At 46.3% G+C, this 26,114-nt stretch overlaps 1 protein-coding gene and 1 pseudogene across 1 annotated transcript in view; both read right to left on the reverse strand.

The window, feature by feature from the left end:
- LOC147454650 (lipase class 3 family protein) overlaps positions 1–26,114 on the reverse strand; it is a 102,660-nt gene that overhangs the window by 56,160 nt on the left and 20,386 nt on the right. The window contains exons 2-10 of the mRNA XM_086516532.1: positions 7,154–7,263; positions 6,983–7,045; positions 6,700–6,895; positions 6,113–6,217; positions 5,878–6,023; positions 5,260–5,785; positions 5,008–5,073; positions 4,846–4,922; positions 3,487–3,768 (exon numbers count right to left, since the gene is read on the reverse strand). Of these exons, the coding sequence (XP_086372658.1) occupies positions 3,487–3,768; positions 4,846–4,922; positions 5,008–5,073; positions 5,260–5,785; positions 5,878–6,023; positions 6,113–6,217; positions 6,700–6,895; positions 6,983–7,045; positions 7,154–7,263 (1,571 nt within the window). The remainder of the gene's footprint in view (positions 1–3,486; positions 3,769–4,845; positions 4,923–5,007; positions 5,074–5,259; positions 5,786–5,877; positions 6,024–6,112; positions 6,218–6,699; positions 6,896–6,982; positions 7,046–7,153; positions 7,264–26,114) is intronic.
- Positions 8,795–9,496, reverse strand: LOC147454651 (uncharacterized; annotated as a pseudogene).

Below are 26,114 nucleotides of genomic sequence, written 5' to 3' on the forward strand. Positions count from 1 at the left end.
TTTCTACTCAGAGACACACCAGATACCGGGACAGCTTATGCCACATGTGAAGGGGTATTTATGGGAAACAGCTGGTCGACCAGACAAGAGATCTCTACGAGGTAGCCGGGGTTTAGGAGGAGTAGCAGTCTTATTTAAAGAGGAGCTGAAACCACTACTACAGATTATCACGAAAGATGAACAAGCAAGGTATATGTGGGTGAGAATGAGAGCCGAGACAGGTAGATTTCTATATATCGCTATATGCTACTTCCCTCCTAGTACATCAGTCTACTCCTCACCTAAAGGACAGTCCCCTTTCTCCATATTGAATAATGACATATGGGAGTTCTCTAGAGATGGAGACATCGTTCTCTTAGGAGACTTTAATGCCAGAACGGCCAACTCTCAAGCAATATTCTATGATACTTTTGAGGAAATGCTCAGAGAAGTGGATTTATCACAGGAGGGGCTTACTAGAAACTCACAGGATAAAGAACACACTGAATATGGGAGACATCTCATGGAGATGGCAACTACACATGGTTTGGCCATCCTTAATGGTCTAGAGAATTTCCCTTTATCTGGGGGATTCACATGCTTCCTGCACATGCATGGGGCTCGTACAGTGGATTATGTCATGACTTCACCAAGCTTTATTTCTAGTATCGAGGACTTTAAGGTGGGACCCAGACCGGTTGGGATTGCCGTGGATCATGCTCTCTTGACCTTATCAATCTCCTTCCAATACAATGCCTCTCAAGTACAAAGGAAGAAGACGCACACAAGATATACTTTCACACCAGAGACTGATTCACTCTATGTGGAACAGATCTATAATAGGATGTGGGCAGCCGAGCCAGTATATACTCTAGAGGAGATTACTTCTCAGCTAACAGAGATACTACATGGAGCAGCACAAGAGGCATACCCACATACTCAGCCTGATCAGAAGAGAGGATCTCGGAACATGCCTCAAAACAGTTGGTACGACGAGGAATGCAAAGAGATGAGAACCCAGGTCCAGAAAGAGCCTACACTTGGGATCATCACATATAAGCAATCTCGGATTGCTCTTCGGCGTATAGTACGTCACAAGAAAAGGGCATTTTTAGCCAAACTGGAGAAGGATTTATATCAGCTCTTCTTGAGTCCGGACTCACATGAGGCCTGGCGTTTATTTCATGAGCACTCATCGCCTCCGACAATTACTTCTCCTGAGATTTGGGGTCAATATGTAACATCATTATATATGGTATCTGGACAGCCTCCATTACCAGATCCGCTAGAGCCATGCCCTGCTACTAGTACTTTCTTTACTGCGGAAATGGTGGAAAAAGCCATTGATAAGATGAAGACAAGAAGAGCATATCATCATGAGGGTCTAGTAGCAGAACATCTGATCCATGCAAGGGATCTAGCTCTGCGGGGTCGGTCGAGGGGGGCTTCGTTAGAGGTGCAGCATGAGCCTCCATTTGTGTCTACGGCTATGGAAGATGGTGTTGGTGTTGGAGTGATTGCTGGCAGGCTGAGAACAACCCACAAGCAGTGGAGGAAGGGGGGGGGGGGGGGGGGGGGGGATGTGTCAGGTGTAGCGGGAACAGCAACTAGCGACCAGGTATGTCCATTGTCACCAACCTGATGACATTATTGATCATGCACATTCTATAACTACCACCAAGATTCTCCTCCTCCGAGCTGTATCTGTGGGTTCTTGCAGCCCTAGTCCCCACATATTGTATGAGAGCGAATTCTTGTCCTCCTCCTTGATGCTACCTTTGTTGATGTTGCAGCATTGGTCGTGCTCATTGAACCTGTTGCTTCAAATAGGAACTCAAGTCCTATGGTGCCAATCTGTTGAAAGGCTTGTTTTCTGGTGTACCTCACCGGTGTGCCTTGAGGCAGCCTTGAAGGATTTGGAGCTTTGAAAAAATAAGAGTAGCTGTCAAAAGCATGCGGTCTGATTGACAGTTTCCAAGGCAAGATAGCAACGTGGAACCAAGGAGAGATGTTAGGACAAGTGTTGTAAACATGTAAGATTACAAAAATTGGCTAGATTGGAGGCACCTATTACTATAAGGTTTTAGGATCTAGGGCTAGAAAAATTTGAGAAATCTTTCAGTTAAGTGCACGTGCAGTAACACAGCTTGAATGGGTGACCTCAAGAGAAGTCTAACTCCACAGCCCCTTCTCTATCAAGCCTCTCTAACGATCCCTAAGCCAGTACTACGTTGCCCTCTACACTTCTCTTGTTTGTATTGGCATGTATGCCCAAAGCCTAGCGCTGGCCATGCCCTTTTTGGACTTCCACATGCTCCACCTTTTAATAGTCAGTATTAGGTAATCTTATCATACTGTACCTGTATAAATCTCAACATATTTAATAGTACTGTATGTTTATGTATCATACCCTACTGTACCTTTCATACCCACCAACTATGCCCGCATCTGTGCATGATCTTGGGTTTATGATCAACATTAGTGTTAGATCCGTTGCCTTTTTATCTCCTTTCAGCTTCTATATCTATCTCCTCCACTTCCCTTGCACACTTTCATATCAGTGCCGCTGATACTAACACATCAAAGGGCAGCAAGCCTGCCTTGTGAAATGGACTCTTCTTGGCTCCCTAAGCTATTGATTCATACCACCACAGCAGTGGTCTTTCAAAACATAACGCATTTTGACCTTTCATCGTCAGGACCAGGGACTTTAAGCCAGGAGGTAATTGACAGGGTAAATTGTTTTTCAGCCACTCCTTTCAAAACTCCACATGGTGCTCCCAGCTCTACTTATATTTCACGAAGGATCAGATAGTCCTGTTTGAAATAAGAATTTTCCTCTGGCAGGTGCCTTCAGATGGGTTAGACACTAAGATAAAGACATTTTCTTAGAACTTTGATGGTGATGGTTTTACTACTAATGACATGGTCTAAGATCAGCCATTGTGTAAGCAAAGGTCATTTGCACCATATATGTAAATGAATCCGTATAGGTAAAACTATAAAGTGGGTCCCATTTTTGCACATAAAACTGCAAATCAAATAAAATAGAGGGCTCCCCCATAGACCCTCTACAGGTGCTATTAAGGGGCCCTTGAAAAAATTAATCTGTGCCTCATAGGCCTCCACAAAAGTGAAGGGCCTTCACCTAAAATGTCTCACAAAAAATGTAGGGGGTCCTTCAACCACCATCTACACTTGAGGAATGCTTTTATGAATTGGTATAGGAGGTCAACAAGTCAAAAAGAGAGTACTCCCAATTCCTTGGTGCAATCGGCTGGAAACTTTCTGTTGAAGGGCTTATGAGCACACAAAGGGATTTTTATAGGGCCCTCCGCATTTAAGAGGGCCCTTTTCTTAAAGTTTGATTTCGAGGGCCTATGGGGGAGCCCTCATAGCATGGTACCTTTAAAAATTGCAATACAGCATGCCATATTAAAACCAATTCATACACGATGCAAACACCTAACCTGCACAGAAACTGAAACCTCTTTGAGAAGTTCTTACCATTGTCCATTTATCTGGGCTTTGACAAGCGTACACAAGTGCAATCCATAACCGCATACATCCACTCTAAATGGGCTACCTTTCTTATCTCCCAGAACTCCGGCCCAGCCAATTGGAACTAGAGATGTTGCAGCAAGTAAAGTTAGAGGTTCAGCTATTTTCCCTGACTCTGTTACAGTGACTCCTGGCAAACCTAGCCATTGCTGCAAGTGTGGCAAGTAAGGAACGCGCTCCATTGAAAAATTTGGAGGTACACTATCACTCATACATGACTCATATATCCTGCCAAAATCAGAACATGTCAGAAAGGTATCCACAGATCTATTTGAAGTAATGCAGTAATCAAGAGGAGATCCTAATCATTATACTATATGATCAACAAAAAAGAGGGATTCCTAACTCCATAGTGAATCTTGTAAAAATGAGATCACTTGCTCCATGCATGCCTCATAAGGCTATGCTTCTGGGATAATTGTAATCAAACTTATTTGAGAGATAGAATTCATGTGTGTTTTTGCAAAAGGATCACGCATTGTCAGTAGTTTGGTGTAGCTTTTGAATGTGCCACTTGGTGAACACTGAAAACTACCATTAAGAGAGGTTCAATGATGAAATTTGAGTGAAAAGCGGCAGTGTCTGTCGTTTCTGAAGTGAAAGCCAAACAGCAATAGAGATTATCCAGCATGCTGTATTAGTGCTTGAAGTGAAGTGCTGCATAATGCAAAGAGCGAGCTCACTTTAGTTGAATCGATTGGAAGACACTGTGCAGGGGAGTATGAGCCTTTGTGCAAATGTAGGTGATAGACAACTAAACAGCTTCCATTTCCCTCTTTGCTAAAGTTCACCATGGGAACTGTTGAAAAGAGGACCCAGAAAAGCAATTTCAAATCTGTTCTTACATAGGAATCTTTGGTTTCTATAGCCAAGATTAGAATACAAAATTGGTTAGAGACTGTTAAGAAGAGATTACAATATGTTATTTGGATAGAACGTTCTTCTTTAGCATCGAATGTTCCTAAACGGTCAACAAATGATTTCACAAGATATTTGCCTAAAAACTCTCTTCTCGCACTCACAATCCTGAGAAATATAGAGTTGAGATTTTGTGTAAGATGGAAAGTAGGAACTAGCGTGGGGATCAGCAGCACAATTGCTGATTCCACCAGCAACTTGCAGGATTACACTTCCCAACAAAGCTGCAATTGCAAAAAGATCAAGCCTCTGTTGCAAGTTCCACAGAATTATCACAGGTTTAATAGGCCAGCCTTTTTTACCACTATTAAAACCTCGTGTACTGAAGGTCCTTTGCAGAAACTGTCATATTAGAGGAGATTTATTCAACGACCATTTTCATCTTACCTCTGAAAGCGTGCTCGATAAGAACGCATCGTGTGTGACTGAAACCGCTCTCTAAGCTCCAGAAGCACAGACTGCATCTGAGAGTGCATACACAAAGGTTAGCTCTCTAGCCTACAAGAATCGCCAATCAAAGCAAAAATAGTTGTAGAAGAACTGGCGTACAGATGTTAGCAATGTGTATTCCGAGGCAGAGAGAGGCTCTACAGATGACTTCTCCAGTAAGAATAACTATAGAAGGAAAGAAAAGAGAACCATTTAGTAAGGTGTCTTGTGATGCAGACACCCCCTTCAATTCAGCTTTCATACAAAATGAAACTCTCCCACCGGACCCTCCCGCGTCCCACAAAAAAAGGACATCACCATGTTCAAACTCAAAGACATTACCAAATTCCAAAAAGGGTTTATCATACACACCTGGCCAAATGGAACATATGATGGTAGAGATGGAACACGATTCCGCCAATCGGCAGTCATTGACTTTGCAAGCTCAGCCGAAGCAATTCTATCAATAGCTACAGTTTGAGAAACTGATGCCAGCGAAGCTGATCCTGCTACCTCTTTCACATCTTTCTCAAGTTTTTTCTCAACATCTGTTTTCGCAAAAGGGTTTCTGCTTTTCAATGGGTGAAACGGTTTTGGTCCACCTATTAAAGGGATAAGGGCAGAAATCCTTTGCAAGGAGCTCTGAAGTGGACCTGAATCTAAAATGTCCGCCTTTCCTTCAGCTGAAGCAGCAGCCAGGCCCTGCTCGAGTTTTAGGCCATCATTATAAGCAAGTTGACTGCCTTGAGATCCACTAAAGGTATCAGATAATTCTCCCTGAGGCTGTGCTTGTGAACGAAAATGCTGAAAATACGCTGGCGAGAGAATTCTAGGTATAATGTCTTCCGGGATACAATATGTCCGAAAATGGCCATGCCAACCTTTTTCATAAACATAGCTAGGGACCATCAAACAAACAGTGAGCAGATTTTCCCCCATTGAAAACTTAATATGGAAACTTTGCTGAAAAGTGGTGCTGTTAATACTCACTCTCTTAGTGCTGCATTACCGACCGGCGGTTGAGAAAATGTAATGCACTTGACAACAACATGCTTCTCTTTCTTGGAGCTGCTGGAGGATGAAGATGAAAAATGGCCAAGCACCTTGAGGATCGCCAAGGTTGCCAATACTGCAACCTGGAGGAAAGAATCCTTATTTAGGAGTAGCAACCAGGCTAGCAACACATGAAACATGATCCTTATGAGTCCATTTTGAATAAACTTACAGCACCCCCTAGTGAATGACCACACAAGACCAGCCTGTGATCCTTTTTCTTTGCGAGTCTGTACAATTCAACGGCTGGTATACCTTTCGCACGAGCAAGGAATCCCTGTTGAAAAAAATAATAATGTGGTTTCAATGCAATTGTTCACAATTAACTGATCTTAGATCCTCACACGTGCTAATTGTCCCATTTGAAATGCTACACATAGATACTACACATCACTAAGCCTTCACTTGAAAATTTCATGCAATTAAAATCACTTGCAGAAGCTGTTTTGATAAGTATGCCCTAGTTGTATACACGAACATGTACACTAATAATGTGCATAACCAATGAAAGCAGGTAAATGTACAACAATCAGAATTAAGAGTGGTCTTCAGGTTATGTGCTGTATTCTATCAAATCCAATGTGTCTGGAAAGAGTGAGTGCACATGCTCCACTATAAGTTCCACAAACCTCTTTTATCCCATGCACAGACCTTTCTATAATACAATCACATGTACAAATGATTGACCGCTCAAAAAATACATGCAGTGTTACATATTATGACGCGTACAGGCATATGCTTAAACCACAAAGAAAATACCCGATGAGCAGCTGGTTTCCTCTTCCCTTTCAAATTTGTAGACTGCTTATCTAGCTTCAGCACAACAGAGTCCATTGCAGGATTTGGTTGTGTATCGCCACTTGCTTCAATCTCAATGTCACTCTGCTGATCAACTGCACCAACATCCTCACGAAAAAGTGGTCCTTGAAGTATATTGGCATCTGTAATCATGTCCCTGTAAGTTTTCCAAAATGACGGTTGATCAGACCATTACCTTGTTGAGAATCAACTAAAACATATGTTGTCTGCTAGCATCGCTTACTTATAATGCTTTGTCCCAATGAAAGATGCAAAAAGAGTATCACCAGACTCCGCCAAAAGATACCTGATAAGAGAACAACTATTAATTAAGAGCCTTGCATCTCTAATAGAGATGATATTGTACCTACAATTATTCTAACAAGGCTGCCTCTGTAATTTTAACAAGACAAACCTATGGGACACATGGTCAAGAGAAGCCTGTAAGCGTTCAAGCTGTACCAGTTGTCCACCAAAGTCAGCTGAAAATTTATTTACACACCTTATCACCTCAGACTCAGGTCTCTGCAATGAAGACAGACATCAACAATATGAGATAGCACCACCTGCTAACACGGTAACAATGGGAAACATAATCGCATGAGTGGAGGAGTTTTTCTTTTTTTCAATTTTGCTCATGCTTTAAAATTGCAGCTTTGTGCCATGATCATTGATCTGATAGTGTTAATGAACACCACAACCTTGGATCACCAAGGTTCGTGAATCCATCTTATTCACAAACAGAAAAGGTATGCACTTAAGTATTGCCATGCTCCATTTAGGGAGAGCATGATGTCAAAGTAAATAACAAACCCAAGCATTGATCCAACAAAATAGTTAGTCAACACCAGAATCTTGATTTCACCAAGGTTTCATAAAAGATCTTTCTTACAGACACAATATGCATGCATCAAAGGAGACTTGAATAAGCATGATGTTAAAGTACATATCAATCCAAAGCAAAGTCACCTAATACAAATGCATGGGATAACCCCGTAACAGTAACATCTATATTTGATGGACAAGCGTCGGACTGGAGATGAGATGCAACGATGGTTGCAAAATCAAATCAATTATACATGTTTGTCCAAGGCGCTCACTACGGTGCACATTACATTTCCCCATTTATTTAGAAAGCTCCCACTGTACTTTCCATGATGCAGGAACTAGTCGAGCTTAGTCAAGTTCCAATTTGTAACACTTGCACAAGATGAGCTTGAGGGTAGTAGATTACAAAAACACTCAATTACGAGTGCCAGACAATGTGTTTATAAACCCTAGGTATAAAGATCAATGTAACAAAAGATTTTAAGAATGATATTTTAGCTTTTAACTAAGAGAGAGTTAAGCGTCCTACAAAGGAGCCTCCCCTTCTTCCTATCATACATTTGGAACGTCCTCAGCTCACACATTGCCTCTAGATTGGTTGGTAATGACTTACTCCAACGCATTGATTTGATGCAAATTTCTCCCCGATCTCAGCATTTATCCTCACAAAGCCTCTTTGTTGTTTCACATTGTTATGTGCAACAATTTGTGAGTATTAAAGTGATAAAGAGTCAGAATAGCACAACGCAAAACCATAGATGCGACACACTCGTGGTAACAGACAATCTCTCTCTCTCTCTCTCTCTCTCTCTCTCTCTCTATATATATATATATATATATATATATGTATATATATATATATATATATATATATATATATATAGAGATAGAGAGAGAGAGAGAGAGAGAAAGAAAGAAAGCTTTATTTACCTCTTCTAAAGGCCGAAGTCGGCCCATGAGACAAATCAATGTACGTCTAGTGGTAGTCCGGTGTCCGGAAAAGAAAATACTGAAAATAAAATGCTGAAATGAAAGCTAATCTAGAACCGGGATGTGCAGTGTGGTGGTATGATGGTAATGTGTGGTGGTATGGGTATATATGGCTCTGGCACCGCAGATACTAACCATATGAATATATGGCTGTGGATGTAGCTCTGTCACAGCAGAAAATGACTACCTCGTGCTGAGTGAAAGTAAAAGTGTGAGGGCATACCCGTATCAGAGCTGGCTAGTAGTGTGTAATGGGTGATGGGTATAAAAAGTGGTACATGGGGGGGAGGGGCTGAAAAACCCGATGTAAGTGGGTGCTCCAATGTGTGGTGGAGCGGGCCCTCTCCAGCTGCTGCTCATGAAGTGTACGGATCCTCAGTATATCCTGCTGGTATAGACGGGGCCGTCGGTATCCTGACTCCCGGGGTCGGCATCGTGCTCGTTGTGCCTCTGCCTGCTCGAGTGTCAGCCCAGTCGTCGTCGGCGGTGTGGGATCCCCTGAAGTCATTCTCTGGAAAAACTGAGTGATCGTCTGCTGAACACCTCCAGTGTCATGTGGTCGTGGTCGTGGTCGTGTAGACTCCTCACGTATGTGGAGTGCTCCTGTGATGAAATGGCCCACATGAGTCTGGTCTCTCCTCCTCATGCATGTCTGGAGAGTGCCCTCAATCCCAAATCTCTGTCTAAGCTCTGAGTAAGCTGGGCATCGTACCATGAAGTGCTCCTTCGTCTCCACCTCTGTCTGACACACTGGGCAAGTCCGGTTCTCTCGTGGTATGCCTCTGGCTCTGCCCCGCTCAATCTCAAGCTAGTGTGATGAGACTCGGAGCTGGCCGATGGCTACCCGTAGGTGATGTGGCATGTACTGCTGCATATACTGAGGGGTGTCTATGAAGCCCTGATCTGATATCTGGAGAAAATGCTCATGGTAGTGGAGCATTTTCGTCGGTAGTGGCTGCCTGGGGCTGATCCATGTCCTCTCAATGTAAATATGCGAAATCTCTTGCCTGATGATCCTATTCCTCTCCTGATGAGTGAGAATATAAGTAGGTGCATGGATGTCATACTAGAGGGGTGGTAGTCGATCTATATCAAGCCCATGTCTAGTGAACCACTCGCTAGTCTGTGCATACCAAGAAGAGGCATCTCCCGCCAGTGCCATAGACTGTGATGCCTGTAGTGCTCGATAGGCAATGCGGTCCCTATCCATACTCTGTAATCTATGTAGCAAGCAAACCGTCTGAAACAGTGCCTCTACTAGCATAGGTGGGACTGCTAGCTCTGCTCTGACTATATCATGTGGAACGGACGGCTTGCTGCGGATCATCCTGGAGATCATCAATACTTGTGGGCGCTCTATCAAAGGCCAGATCGAGTCTGCCAAACCAGGTCCCCATATGGATGCCCCATACATAAGAGCCGGTGTAACCAAAGTGTCAAAAAACCACCCCTTCGTACGGGGCTCCTGAAAGTGTGCCTAGTGGCACTGTCTCTCCATCTGTGCGAGTGCGGAGTACCCCCTGGTCAGTCTGAAACAGTGCCTCTACTAGCATAGGTGGGACTGCTAGCTCTGCTCTGACTATATCATGTGGAACGAACGGCTTGCTGTGGATCATCCTGGAGATCATCAGTACTTGTGGGCGCTCTATCAAAGGCCAGATCGAGTCTGCCAAACCAAGTCCCCATATGGCTGCCCCATACATAAGAGCCGGTGTAACCAAAGTGTCAAAAAACCACCCCTTCGTACGGGGCTCCTGAAAGTGTGCCTGGTGGCACTGTCTCTCCATCTGTGCGAGTGCGGAGTACCCCCTGGTCAGTCTGTCTCTGGCTGCCTGTGTCATGGAAAAGGCCCCTGATGCCGCGGTAAAAGTCACCCCCAAGTAGACATATGAGCCTACAACCTCGATACTGCCCCCTGCTGCTGTGAAAGAGCTCTCTCGTCTGATCCGTGCTGATGTATGAAAGATGAGAACCTTGGTTTTCCCAAGGTTCACTGAGAGCCCTCGCTGCGCACAAAAGTCATCAAGCCCAAGTAGATGCTGACACAACCCCTCTGTTGACTCTGATATGAGTACAATATCATCGGCATATAATAGTATATGGACTGTGGTGCCACCCATCTCCACCCCATCACCTCCTCTATGCTGAATAAAATCCACTATCTCATCAATGTAGAGCCCAAAGAGTGTAGGGGAGAGTGGACATCCTTGTTTCACACCAATGGTGCTAAACAAGGTCTCTGTAGTGCCTCTTGGACATCGTACTCGCCCACATACCTACTCATAAAGTGTATATATGCCCCATATCATGTCCTCCTCAAGCCCAAGGGAGAGTAGTCGCCTGAAGAGTCGCTCACGTGGCACTGTATCAAATGCTTTGCGAAAGTCCACAAAGCAACAGTAAAGCCTCCTCTTCCTCACTCGTGCCTGGTCGATCAAGCAGCGTAGCGTGAAGATATGATCGATGGTAGAGTATGTGCGGCGGAACCCAGCATGTCCTGCAACTCGGATGCCTGCTGCCTCTACTCTGGTGCTAAGCTCCTCCTCTAAAACCGCGCCATAGAGCTTGGCCAACATGTGGCCAATCATAATAGTCCTGTATGTGTTGGGATCCATGGTGTCTCCAGACTTGTGTATAGGTACAATGATGTGCTATGTCCACGAGTCTGGAAATCCCTCCACAAGTGCGCGGTTAAAGAGATGAGCTATGAAAGGTGCCAAGGTCTCTCTCCCATAAATCAGATGCTCGGCCTGTAGCTCGGTCTGGTCTCGAGCTCTACCATGTTGTAGATGCCAGATGGCTCGAGCTACCATCTCTGATGTGAAGAAGGACGAAGTGGTGGGCCGTGGTCCCTGTGGCAAGGGTATCGGTGGTTGTCCTCGTATCTGGTAAAGGTCCTTTGCATAGCGGTACCATGTGTCCGGGTCCTCGATCGATGTCGGTGGCCTGCGCTCGCGGATGCGGCGCCATGCCTCTGCACTATCGGCTCATGAGCAAGTGATATAAGTCCCACTATTGCTGCTCCTCCCATTCCCGCTTTTAAGGCGGGTGAGAGACTACATTTGGCGCTGAGCCTGGCGGTGTGTGAGTACCCCGCGGGCCTCATCCTCTCTGAGTTGACGTCGTAATGCTCTGCAATCATCGTCATACCAGCTGTTCCGTGGCATGGAACCTGTGCGGGGTGCATGTGTGCGTGTGTGGTGAGGGAAGCTCTGAATGGCAGATGTGTGAATCATGGAGGTAAGATCTGATGTGAGTGATTCTAGGAGGTCATGTGGGTCGAGAGATAGGAGATGTGTGCGGAGATGGTGAGCATAGACATGAGAGAGCTCGTATGTAAAATGAATAGTGGTATGTGGCTGTGTGAGTGGGGTGGGTGTGTGTGACAAATGGGAGGTGAGTGTGAAAGTGAGGAAAGTGTGGTCTGTGCCGATAGGACGTCTCCCAACACTGAAAGATCGGAGAAGCTTGGCCCCCAAAAGACTCCCAAGAATGTAGTCGACAGTACTCTCTCCCCCCCCCCGTGAGGGAAGCAAGTGAGCCCGCTCGAATCTGGCCACCTCTGCATCCCGTTATAAATAACGAGATGATGTCAGCTACCAAGCTCCAATAGGTGACTGTCGTACCAGGTGGTATCTTGCCCTGAGTCTGCTGACAGTCTGCTAATCTCCATCTCCTCTGGGTCTAAACTGCTCATAATCTCTGGGTGGTCCATATCATAGAGCTCGCACTGCCTGGTCTGGGTGCGCCCGTTGAAGTCTCCCATAAGGAAGACCTCTCCGAGTGCTGAGTAGCGGAGTATGTCATCTGAGAGTGGTGTATAAGGGGAATCCCCCTCCCGTGCATGCCCATCGGTGCTCGCATATGAGGAACCTCATGGTGGAAAGTAGCAAATGGCGATATAGACCCAATGCTCGTGGTCTATCTCCAAGCGTACCCATAGAAAACGTGCCTCCTCATCTCGGCTCACAATCTGCATATGACTGCTGATGGAACGGCGAAATAATATGGCCACCCCACCGGATCCTCGTGAAGTGCCGCGACGAGTGGTAGCTCGAAAGACTGACTCCCATCTGAAGCCTGCAATGGCTGGTAGCCCCCTTTCAGGGCTCTCATGGGTCTCAGTGATGCAAATGAAGTCGTGGTCCTCTATAAGCTCCTCCAGTCTGTCGGGGCGAGTCCACAATGACCCATTGCAGTTCCACACTGCTCCTCTGAGAAGTATCTCCGGTCGCAACGGCGTCCCATAGGCCGCATGCCCCTATTTCATGGGGCGCCCATCCACAAAAATACGACCATCTCTGTAGAAGGCCTTTCGGCCCTCTCTCCTCGCCTGTAATATCTGAGGCATGCAGGTACGGCGGTGCTTGACTTGCATCCTCGTCAGATCCTCGTCGATGTAGATGGGGCTGCCTGGAAACGTGCGGATCAGGACTCGCTTTCGAAAGAAAGCGACTCTCTCTTGCAGGGACCGCATCTGCAGCACCAAAGCCCGTGCTCTCGAGGAGTCCCGTCCTGCTCTCCATGCACGGGTGAAGGGCATAGTCTCTCCAAAGCCGAGCCGTTTGCACAGCTCCTCGTCATCTCTCTCTGGTAAAGGTCCCTCTGCCAGGCCGGTCACACGGATGTTGAGGCGTCGAGTCTGCCTCAACCTCTCCTCGTCCAGGGTGTCCTGGACTCTGATGTGCTCCTCACGTACGGCGTCCTCCTTGACCTCCTGCTTGATGGTCTTGCGGACCACCTCCACCCATTTCCCCTGGGTAGCCTCCATCTCGGTGTGCAGCTCCTTCTTCAAGTCTTCTTTAATAGTCTCCACGTGTGAGATCTCTCCATCTTCCCGGGCCACAATGATCGAGGCTCGTAGAAGCTCTATCTCCTTCTTGGTCTCCCCAAGCTCAATCCTAAGAGCTTCATTCTCCTTTCGCAAATCGGTGATGTATTGGTGCATCACTCCGGTGGCCTGCAGGATCTCCGCTTGGAGCATCCCTTCCATTTCCCGGCGGATTGAGGCAAGTAGCTCCTCTGAGACTTTGTTACGGCGGCGGTACCGGGCAAGGGGGGTTGTCATAAGCCCCCTGCCAACTTTTGTTGCGGATGGAGGGGGGGTTGCCATGGTGGATGGGGGAGAAAGAGAGAGAGCTATGTGGCCATACAGTGGCGGGGGGCTGGCTGGTTTGCTACACAGTGGGCTGTTTTACCACTATTCAGCGATTTGCAGCCATGTGTAATGCAGGAGCTGAATGGAGGTATAGCAGCGCTGGGCCATGGGCTGTAGATGGCGATGGGCAGAGTTGTGGCGTGGGCTGAGAGGGAGCTCGTGGCAGCAAGCTGGTGGGCATGCTGAGAGAGAGAGAGAGAGAGAGAGAGAGAGAGAGAGAGAGAGAGAGAGAGAGAGCAGGAGCAGCAAAAACCCTGAACTACTGCAGCAGCGAAACCCTAAAAAACCAGGCGAAACCCTAATCTGCAGCAGATCAGCAAAACCCTAATCTGCAGCAGCGAAACCCTAAATCAGCGAAACCCTAAATCAGCGAAACCCTATGAAATTTCAGAGCCATGCATAGAGTGTGAAGTGAAAAAGAAATAGGCGGTGGGCACGCTGAGAGAGAGAGAGGAAAAAGAAAGAAAGAAAGAAAACATTTTAACGTCTATGTGAGGCCATTTTAACGTCTATGTGAGGCCGAAGTCAGTCTATGAGACAAATCAAGTATACACGTGTGTATGTCCTTTCTCTATCGGACAAGACAAAATAGTTCAAGACCGGTACAAAATAAAAGAGAGAAGGACATCTGCTGGGTGATGAGATCTATGGGGATGGGTGGAGCTCTAGTACTAGGGATATGTGCATGTCTATATGCTTAGGGTAGTACAACCATGCAAATGCATCAATCTAGCTAGCTCCATCCTATGCTAATGGAGGGGTGTAAAATGTAGTACATGGGAGGGTTGGGAACAAGCGCTGCCCTGATGAACACCTCTAGGTGAGCCATCATCAGGGCTCGTCTCTCCTCAACAGCTCGATGTGCTCAAGTTCGGATCTCCTCGATCTGTCTGTGGTGGAGTCGTGAGGCCTGGCCTCTGAAAGCCTGCGTGCGTCGTCGAGCCCGGCTCGCCTCAGCCTGCTGAAGGGCCACTCCCCTCGGTGGGTCAGGGAGTGGAAGGGGTGTAGCTCTCTGAAAGAAATATGTAAGCAGTGACTGTCCCCCCCCCCCCCCGGGTCTCTGTAGGTGGCTGCCGAAGTGTGTCCCTGTGCCTCTATATCGCTGGCAAGTAGCATCCCAGTTGTCTCTGGTCTCGAGAGTACATGATATCCCTGAATAGGGGCTCGTATCGACCTCTGATATCCCATAAGCTCTGCATCTACAAACAAAATGCTCCCCACTCTCCACTTCCTCTATGCATACTCTACACACTCTCTCCTCCATGGTGATGTCATGAACTCGCCCCACCTCGATCTCTAGTCTGTGTGATGACACTCTAAGCTGACCAATCACCACATGTGAGCCGTGTGGCATGAGGTGTCCATATAGCGTGGTCATTGTATGAACCCGTCCTCCAGTATGGTAAGAAATGGTCTCTGTAGTGTGACATCTTTCGCCAGAGGGGAGATGTGATCCAAGTCTGTCTGATAAAGAGCTACCAGAGGTTCTGTCGATCACTATGTTTCTCTCACAACGTGAGAGATGAAGCTAGGGGGAGTCGGGGTCGTTCTGGAAAGGAGGCAAACTCTCTAGGTCAAGGCCGTGTGCTCCGAACCATGCTCTAATCTGTGTAGCATTCTCTGTCGTATCCAGCCTCTGATATCTATATAGCTGACTCAAATGCTCGTCGTCTGCGTTTGTCGGTCGGGAGCTCTCTCACTCTGGATGAAGCAGACCGTCTAAAAGAATGCCTCCACTACCTTGGGGGAGTGAGGGGAGGGGGGGGAAGCTCTACCTTGATGATGTCCGGCAGCACTGTGTGCTTGCCTCGAAATAGGCAAGAAATCATATAGATATGTGGTCTCTCAATCCGTGCCCAATGGCTATCTGTCAATCCAGGTGCCCACACTGCTGCTGCATACATTAGGCCTGGACTGACTAATGTGTCGAATAGCCACCCCTTCAGGCGGGGCTCCTGACAGTGGCGGCCTGTGCCATAGAGAAGGGCCCTTGTCTGCTGGTGAATGTGACTCCCAGGTAGATGTAGGAGGTGACCACCTCGGTTGATCCTCCTACCAGTGTAACAGGGAACGGGCAGAACACAACCCAAACGTTCCGAAACAGCGTTCCGGACGAGTACCGTTCTCAAAACGGAGTTGGGAACGGAACGCCGTTCCAAATAGGGTGTAACCGGAACGGTAGAACGCGGGGCGGAACGGGCAAAAGTAGGCATCTGGGGGCAAAAAAGTAGGCTTTTGGGGGCATATTTGGGGCTGTTTGGGGAACATATTTGGTGGAGTTTGAGGGCAGGTTCGGGGGTAGTTTGGGGGCAGTTTGTGGGTTGTTTAGAAGTTTATTTGGGACTAAGCTGAATGGAGGTAGTTCAAGCCTTACTTTAGTCGACCGTTCCAGCCCCCCCTCCTCCTCCCCGTTTCCGTCCCGTTCCGGACCCTTCCATTGCCGTTTCCAGTTCCCGTTCCGGGTAACTATGCCTCCTACTGCTGTAAATGTGGTTGCTCGTCAAACTGCTCTGGAGGTGTGGAAGATCATGGTCTTGGTTTTCCCAAGATTCACTATGAGTCCCCTGTCTGTACAAAACTCATCCAAAGCTCTCAAATGGCTCCTTAGGCCCTCCGGTGACTCTGAAATCACTACAATATCATCAGCGTATAGCATAATGTGGACTGAGTAATCCGTTGTGAATGGAATTCTTCTCCACTACCTTTCTCTCTATAACCAGTCCATGGGCGTCTGGACCAATATAACTTTCCGGGTTACGCATTCCCTCTTGGATTCGTTGCCAAACTTCACCAAAGTGACGATCGTTTTGGCAGCGCCCTTTCAGAGAAAGATAGAAGTCGGTCAAAATTTCAACGAATGAAAGAGTATTTACCTCAAAGATCCTACTAAGGGCATAGGATATCATATTGGTAGCACCCTTACGGTAGCATATCTTGAAATCGAACTCCTACATGAGTTTTGTCCACCTTGCCTTCTGACTGCGAAGGTCTGGCTGATCACAAAGATATTTCAAAGACTGGTGGTCCGTCCATACCACGAAGTGGCCACCAAAGAGGTAATGGCACCAAACCTTCGAAGCATGGACGACCGCCAACAATGCCTTCTCCTATGTGAAATAATGTGTTTGCACATCTGTGAGCTTATGACTCAAAAATGCTACAAGATGCCGATCCTGATATAGAGCAGTGCCTATCGCATAATCATTGGCATCCTTTCCACCACAAAGGGTCTATTTGGATCCACAATCTACAACATTAGTGCGGTAGTAACAAGTCGCTTCAATGTTTGGAAACATTGATCAAACTCGTCAGTCCATTGAATAGACGGACTAACACTACGCTTTTTGCTTTAGAGACCCTTTAACAATCGAATAAAGTGTTCAGCAATACGAGCATAGTCCTTGATAAATTTGCAAAAAAAGCCAAAAAAACCCCAAAAGGATTTCACTTGCCTAATCGTGCGAAGAATGGGTCAATCCAGCACAGAAAGTATCTTTTCGGGGTCAATGCGAATGCCATTGGCTGAGATGACATGACCGAGATACAGCAACTCAGTGCCAAAAACTTCACACTTAATTTGTTTTCCTCGAGTGTCTTACTATGGATCAAGATATCGTCAAGAAACACGACAACCTACTTTCCCAGATACGGACGAAAGAGGTCATTCATCATCTGCTTTAAAGTTGCAAGAGTGTTGGTAATCCAAAGGACAAAATCAAGAACTGGTAATGTCCATACCGTGTACGAAACGCAATCTTCGGGACATCACGCGGATGTAACCGTATCTAATGGTACTCGGACCATAGATCAATCTTGGTGAAAAAACAACCAACCAAGAGTCGATCCATAAGGTCGTCCATGCGAGGCAATGGAACTTATTCTTGACAGTGACCTTATTGAGACCTTTGTAATCTACGCAGTAGCGCATCCCTCCATCCTCCTTTTTGGCAAAAATAACCGGAGTGCCTCTCGAAGAATTACTAGCTTCAATAAAACGTTAAATAAAACCCTTCGCAAGATAGGCTTGAGCTACCAATCTGTCTACACCGACTTGCCTGTATCTCCTGCCTCCAATGCTCCGGTGTCAACCACAACAAAAATCTGTGCCAGCATCACCACCAAACCACATCTCGGTGTGGCTCTCAATGTGAATGAGTTGGGAGTGGCCTATTGCCCAGGTCACGGGATAAGTCTGTTGTAAGGTTATCGAGGGTGAGTATAAGCAACTCTGAAGGTAGGCAATCTAAATGATCAGGAGTGTAGAAGAGCAACTGCACTACCATCCAAGCCAAGCTCCGGGTGACTCCGAATGTAGTCGCGGGATGCCGGATCTTTCGCATCTTGCAGGTAAGCTCTCCAAGAGAGCCCAAAGCACTGAAGTCCCACTCGAGTTTCTAGATCCAAGCAATGAACCTGTCCAAGAAGAGATCCAAGATCCTCTCCCTAAGTTCATGTAGATGCTCCTGTGTAAGCAAGTGATCTGACGTGTCGAGGTCAAGTGGTAAGTGTCTGTCCACCAAAATGGTGGTGTCTTCTCTAGGAATGACGAAATCCCATATGCCATGAGCATGGCCATATCTCGTGTGTACTCCTCTGATGAGTGCATAGGTGTGTCCATAGCAAACCACAAGTCACCACCCCCTATGAAGTGCGCAACCGCGGAATGATGGCTAAACTGAATGGATCTCCCAAGGATCGATGGATAAGTTCTCAAGTCATCGAAGAAGGTACCGTCTCCAATGTTGTAGCAGTCCAAGATAACTACTTAGACAACCACCTGATTGTGTTCTGACAAGCAAGGGAGTATGTAACAGACTTGGACACTCCAAGTCGAGAATCAACCACGACAGCACAAATAACCACTTCAAAACAGTTCACAATTGATTCGACACTGGCCCGGCGGAGTTCCGTGCCTAGAGATATTGGCCCCAAAGACTGGCACCCCTTTCGGTATTTCTTTTTGTTTTAATCTGTGTTCAAAGTACAAGAGTGCGGGCAGGCGCTCACACTCAGACTATACATCCAGATGCTCTAAGTTGTGTGAGGCCTACTCACATATTTAAAGACTACAAGGGGTGCTAAAAGAAGAGCCCAAAAAACTGTCCCAAAAGCTGAAAATCAAAAGCTTTCGAAAAATAAAGCAGGTTCTCTCTCTTACTGGCCATACTTGGCCACAAAAATAAAGCAAAGAGCTTCCTCTCTCTCTCTCTTTCCAATTTGCATAGAAAAAGCAAAAGGTTCTCTCTCTCTCTCTCCTGCTGCAGTGCGTAGAATAAAGCACGCCCAGAAAGCTGAAATCCGTACGTTGCTGCCACGTCACCTGTCCGTACTGCTTTCCGTGAATCGCGGCACAAACTACGGGAGTCCGTACAGCAGTGCCACATCAGCTTTCAGCGTGATTTCCAAGGGCTTCCGCCACTGCAAGAGAGAATGTGTGTATATGTGTCCGGTCTGGATATGCCACGTCACCCTGTTTGTGACATACCCCCCTCCTGAAGCATTGTAATCGCCCTCAATTACGCCTGCAAAACAGACAGAGGCCATAAACTGCCTTAGCAGACAATGACTAATAGTACCGACGCACTAGGAACACATGTAGCATATGTACCAATCGACAGTCACATCACAGGACATCACTTGACATCACATGACATTCAACATTCATTCGGATCTTAGACCATGATTTATCGGCAATGCAGTTAGCAATCGCATCTAGATCCACTCAGGACCTCATAGATGCCCGATTGACTAACCACTATTGCAACCATGTCTATTCGAGATCATTCAGACCAAAATGCTGCAGTCATTTCGTCTATCAGCTCCATTTCATAAAGTCATACAGCAGAATACTGTCAGCTCTCAGTATCCCTGAAGCTCAAAGAGACATCATTGACTCTAGTATTCTAAAATGGAGGCATCTGTTGACAAAGGAGCGGAGTAACTCCCCTCTTGTGCATCCCACTGCACCAAATCCGCGGCCAAGCTGAATTTTGGGTTCCATTTGGAATAGACTATGCTAAACCAAAAGCTTCAAGGTAAAGTTTCACAATCTGAGGAGTATCTGCCAAGTCCTCCTCCTCCATCCACTTCGCATCCAATGCAGGATAGTTCTTGAATTTAACCAAGAACCGCCTTCTTACTTTACCCTTATTCTTTGTGTCCTTATGTGCCAAAATTTGTTCAGGAACAAGGATCTCCTCGTTTTCCTCCACTTCGGGTTGCTCATCGGGCTCCCCATCATCAGGCACATCACCTTTGAAAGGTTTCAAGAGACTCACATGAAATGCATTGTGAATCCTCCAAGTGTCAGGCAGTTTCAGTCAGAAGGAGACATCATTGATCTTTTTAGAGATCTGGAAAGGTCCGTAGTATCGCAAACTAAGCTTTGGAAAAAGCCTCTCCTTTCCTTTTTCTTTCTCAGGCGTGCCTTCTCAAAACATAAGAGCACCCAATCATCCTCCTTTAATTTCATATCGCGACGATGGCGATCCGCTGCCTTTTTCTGTCTTTCCTGAGATTTCTGCAAAGCCTCGCGGACCTTGGCAAAAGCCGTGTCTAGGTCGCGCATATACTCATCAGCTTCAAAACTCTTATCTTTCGTGCTTAGGAAGGGTAGAACCTTCACAGCACCTTCAATAATCTCAAATGGCGCCTTCCCTATTGAAGAGTGTATCGTGTTATTGTAGGAAAATTCCACCAAAGGTTAGTAATTTTCCCATTGAGTCTTCTGATCCGAGATATAAGACTTCAATAAATCTAGAACCACTGAATTGGCAATCTCAGATTGCCCGTCAGTCTACGGGCGGAAAGATGACGAGAACTGCAACTGCGTGCCAATGTTCTCCCAAATTGCCTTCCAAAACAAACTCGTAAATCTGGGGTCCCTGTCAGAGACAATCGTCTCAGGCATGCCATGTAATTTGAAAATCTGGGCCACAAACAGTCTCGCTAAGTGACCCGGCTTGACTATTTTCTTCACTGGAATGAAATGAGCATGCTTACTAAATCTGTCAATAACAATCCAGATACCATCGTGACCACTTTGTGTTCTCGGGAGATCAAAAATGAAATCCATCGCAATACTTTCCCAGGGGCGGGTGGGTATGGGCAAAGGCTGTAACAATCCCTGTGCTTTATGCCTGTCAAACTTGACCTTCTGGCATACCAAGCAACTACGCACAAACTCGTCCACATCCTTCTTGAGTCTCGGCCAAAAGAAGTATCTCTCTACCCCTTTCATGGTAGAAGCAATGCCGCGGTGACTTGTAAAAGGCGAACAGTGGCATTCAGTCATAACCTTTTCCCTCAACGGCTGTGTAACACACAACGTGGTTTTCCTCATCAAGTGGCCATCCCGAATGGAATATCCCACTACTGTCTCCCCATCTCATATCTGTGTGAAAACGTCTGCAAAATTTGTATCCGTGACATACTAATCGACCATATCCTCAAAGCTCCTATGATGTATAGCGGAAATAGCTAGAACCAACGGCTTCGAGACAAAGCATCTGCCACCAAATTCTTTTGTCCCTGCACATGGACAATCTGGAAGTGAAACTGTGACAAGATGATCGCCCACCGCATCTACTTTTCCGATAGCTGCTTCTGTGACAAGAAGTAGCGTAAACTCTGATGGTCTGTAAAGACAGTAAAATCCGCTCCGAGTAGGTAGTGCCGCCACTGAGTAAGAGCATGGATAACCGCCAAAAGCTCTTTCTCATAAATCTGTGCTGTCAATTCCGGCCTTGAGAACAATTGGCTCTCGTAAGCAATGACATGGCCTTCTTGCATTAAGACCGCACCCATACTACGACCACAAGCATCACAATATACTTCAAATGACTTCTGCAAGTTCGGCAAAGTCAAAACTGGTCCCGTAGTCAATTTCTCTTTCAAAGTCTGAAAGGCAATCACCTCTGTGGGTCCCCACGAGAAAGGGACTCCTTTCTGTGTCAAAATATGCAAAGGGGGAAGCAACCTCTGCAAACTTTCGAATGAACCGCCTATAGTACGAACACAATCCCAAGAAGCTTCTAACTTCATGGACATTCTTCAAATCGGGCCAATCACGGATAGTCTCTATCTTGGCCGGATCCATTTGCACTCTTGCGCTGACACAATGTATCCCAAAAAGTGTATCTCTGGTAGGAAAAAATCACTCTTCTTTGCATTAATCACTAACTTGTGATCTTGTAATGCCTGAAAGACCTGAAGCAGATGATCTCTATGTTCTATTGTAAGGTGCAGCGGAAGTGAATGTTGAACTTTGCTTAAGATGAGTGCTCCGAACTGTGCTCAAGGTTCCTTTTACTTACGGAAGGGAGAGCCTTCCGTTCCCTTAGTGAGAGAGTACAATGGACACAAACAAAGTGAATGGACACTGTGCGTGTAGATTCATGCGACTGAGAGATAGAGAAGAGAATACGACACCAGAGACGTTGTAAAACCCTCCTCCAAGGGCCCCACTCTTGATGGCGAGAGTGGTCTACTATTGATTGCACAAATCTCTACAATGCTTGGACTTGCCGACGATGTCGAAGACGATGAGGACGACGACGAGACGGGCTGAAATTTGAAAATGCCAAGGGCTGAAATCTGCAAATCGTTATCTGCTGAATTCTGACTCTATGTCGATGACGATGTCGATGACGACGATGCGATGACGACACGCTGAAAACACAGATGCTGAAATCTGCGTTCTCCGGGCTGAAACTGCAAACTTCGATGGATTCCACCGTGCGGCGAGGAACTGTTGTGGGAAGGTGAGATCTGCGAGGTTTGGGGGTTCTACTGCGGGTACAAAATGCGAAAACTGAAAACGCTGAGGTTCCCGATGGTCTTGTCGCACCGGAACTGCAAAAACGCTGAGTGTCTATGCTGCTCCAAAAACGCTAGGCTGAAAACTGTCTTCTGCGTAGAATCTTGCTAACGCTAGGTGATCTGCTGTCTTCTGGGGTTGTCGGGGCTGATCTCTTGTACCAACCACTAACGCTAGGGCTGATATGTTCCTTGTTGTCGCCAGTAGTCCTGCCAAAGCAAAACGCTAGGCTGATCTTGTCCAAAACGCTTGGTCATTGCGGGGGCTGCAAAAACGCTAGGCCATCTGGGGGTGTCCTGCTGAGAAGTTGCTTGTTGAGCAAGGTGCTCCTGCTGCCTCTTCTGTCAGAAAGTGCTAGCGCTAGGTTTCTGTTTATGCAAACTTATGGAATTTGCCCTACTCAGTTTCCAACAAAAGTCACTTGATAAATAAGTGAAAAATGTCAAAAATAGGGAAAATAGGTCTATGCACTGTAAAAATGCTAGTGATGGGATTTGACTGGAATCTGATGATCATGTTGTGTGCAACCAAAGGATATGCATCTAATCTAAGTGTCTGGACATGCACGGTCTGCAAACAGACTCACAAAAGTGTCAGATCACTTCCTATTCCAAACTGACTTGACTGACTGAACCATGGTTGTGCTGTAGCTTGTCCACGGACACATAGGGTTGGATGTGTCACGTGACATCCCCTCCTTTTCAAAGTGAGGTACTGGTACCGAACTGTATGGCGTCGAGTAAGATCGCCAATAGCATCCGGAATCCTGGAAGGGACTCTTCGCCGGCCCACTCTGATGTGTGGGTCGTGCGGTACTTGAACTTCATAAAGGTCTGCAACGCTTGCTTCTTTGGGCCGCGCGAAAGCAACACAAAGTCTTATGTGGCTCCTTCGAGGCTTCAACTTCATCTAGAGTCGTGCTTCTTTCTTCTTCAAGAATCTCCAAAAATTCTTGAAACCATTTCCAACACAAAACCAAGAACATACCTATTCCATGTAAAGTGATTGGAAAAAATCTCGTTTGTCGAACAAACTGTGCATGCAATGTAGATGAACATAGAGGCGGAGTGCCAAACTGTTCACCACACACACGCAAACAATGAGATCTAATCTTATCTTGCTGACCTAAATCAATCAACTGTGGCAATTCACAACTGAAATGCCCATGCTTGGTACTCATACTTTCTTGTGCTCTTTCTACAACTGTGTCGTGCCAAGGAAGAGACATGGAATGTGACTTCCGTGAATGCATTACATCCGTGCTCATTCATGAGTGGAACGTCATGCCTAGGAAAAGTGATTACATAAAGACGCTGTAACAAACTGCTGACGTGTCAAAGCCTAAAGAATGGAGCCAACTTACAGATGATGCGGCTGCCCAAGAGAAGAAACCCTAACCCTAATTTCTGACAGAAACCCTAACTGCTGAAACCCTAATTCTGGAAACCCTAACCCTAAAACCTGCAAACCCTAAGAAGAACAAGCAACAGAAGAAGAAGTCCTACCAACTTATGGGGACCCCGTCCGATGGGGCCCCAAGTGACATAAAGGCATTATAATAAAGCACAACACACTCAAAAGACTTTGCACATCAAAATATGATGATGTGGCACCTGTACGGACGTCCCGGAATTCGCGGCGGATTTTTAGGGAAATCCCGAAATTTTAGGAAAGTGATTTTTTGGGGTCAGCTTTTCATATTTGATGCTTTTAGGCTTTGGGCCTTTAAATATGAGCCTTGGGAGCCCTCTCTGGCACTTTTTAGCGTACAGATTGCAGAGCGGGTGCTCCTCGGCTGTTGTACTTTGTGAATCGACAGTAATATAAATAAGTACCGAAAGGGGCGCCAAGGTTTGGGGCCAATACTCTCTGGGGTGGAATTCTGCCACTCCATGTCACGTGTCGTCTCTCTCTCTCTTTCAGTTCAGTTGTTATCGAAGTGCTAAAAGTTTGTTCAATCTGTTCTTTTCTATTGGCACGTGGTGCCCGTCTTGTGACAGTGGTATCAGAGCATCAGGCGTGTGCTTTTCTGAAAGCATACCGGTCCTACAAAAGAGCAGACAGAGCTATTGCAATTGAATTATATTTGAGGTATCAGCCACTCTCACCCTTACTTCATCGCGCATCGGGCGCGCTCCCGTCTTCACCGCTCATGTCTTACAGGGCATAAGCCAATTAAGATCCCTTGCAAGAGAAGGATCCAGATTTGTTTCAAGTCGCTGTTTTCTCAGAAGCAGTGCCATGCAGATGTTGATGTCTACAGCTACCAAGCGGCATACTCCAAGTACTTGGCAAGCTTTCAAGAAAATTTTTGCCCGAAGTTATATGGTTTCTGACATCTTCCTTCAGAGTACAACTTCTGGCAGAGTGGGGTATCCTGAAATGCTTACCATGGAAACCCTAGCAGATTATAACTTGAAGTTTCTCGACATCTCCCAGTAGATATCTCTTCACGAGCAGATGACCTTGGAGGTTTAGTGTGATTGCTATCTCTTGGGACTACCATCGCCGCCAAAGAAACATTGTCTGTCCAAGAGTTGATGGACCATGCCGTGCTCGGCTACGACCTCATGGAAGGCACCTAATCCTAATTTTCGGTGCAGGTTTCAAGATGGAAAGTCAGTCGACTTTTCGAGCTCGACTAATGTCGAGATTGCTTTTTAAGTTTGAGTTTTGTTTCATCTTGTTTGGTGATCCTGTTTGGAATTTGTTTGAAATGGATGGTATCTGTTTTGAACCTGTTTTGGTGCCGATTTGAATTGTTTGACTCTGGTTTGATACTGGTTTCAATGATTGGTGATTTTTACTCCCGGGTGGAGAAGTGAGAAATACTGTTTTGGTATTGTTTGAACCTCGGAACGACGCAGGCTGATGCCTGGGAAGCGTTTCGTTGTATGTTTGAAAACCTCCGAACGACGCAGGCCGATGCCTGGGGGATTGTTGTCGTGACTCTCGGCCCGGACCTAGATGGTTATGCGGGAGGAGTATTAAGAAGTCTGAGCAGTGGTTGCTCTCAGCACCTCCAAACGACGCAGGCTGCGGTCTGGGGGGACGTTTGGTTGTAAAAGGCCTCTATATCTGCCGGCTCGGACCTTTTTAGGTTGTGCGGGAGGAGTGATGAGGGAGTCGTTGAATATCTCCCGGCCCGGACCTTCTTAGGTTATGCGGGAGGAGTGTTCATCGGCGGCTTTATGTTTCTATGTCTTGTAACATGCATATGTGAGCATTTGTGTTGCATTGTGATGTGCCAACCACTGAATATTCCTAATTGGATGAGATTGCCTGGGTATGTAATTTTAGTGCATCAAGACACCCGTGGAAGATCAGTACGGTCTAGGTGTGATGGCTAATTTTACTACGCCGGACTATCAAGAGTTCCGATATGGACGAAAGGAGAAGCTAACTCCTTGATCAAAACAGCCCGATAGGAGCAGCTAACTCCTTGATCAAAAGAGCAGAAAGGAGAAGCTAACTCCTTAATAAAAAGAGCAAACTGATTGTCCCTCGGAATGACCCTCGGAAATTTTTAAGCTAACTTGAGTTGTTTTGCAGAAATGTTGTAATCATGGACGATTACTCTCT

The sequence above is a fragment of the Adiantum capillus-veneris genome, chromosome 7 (assembly GCF_014529385.1).
Source record: "Adiantum capillus-veneris isolate H3 chromosome 7, ASM1452938v2, whole genome shotgun sequence".
NCBI lineage: Eukaryota > Viridiplantae > Streptophyta > Polypodiopsida > Polypodiales > Pteridaceae > Adiantum > Adiantum capillus-veneris.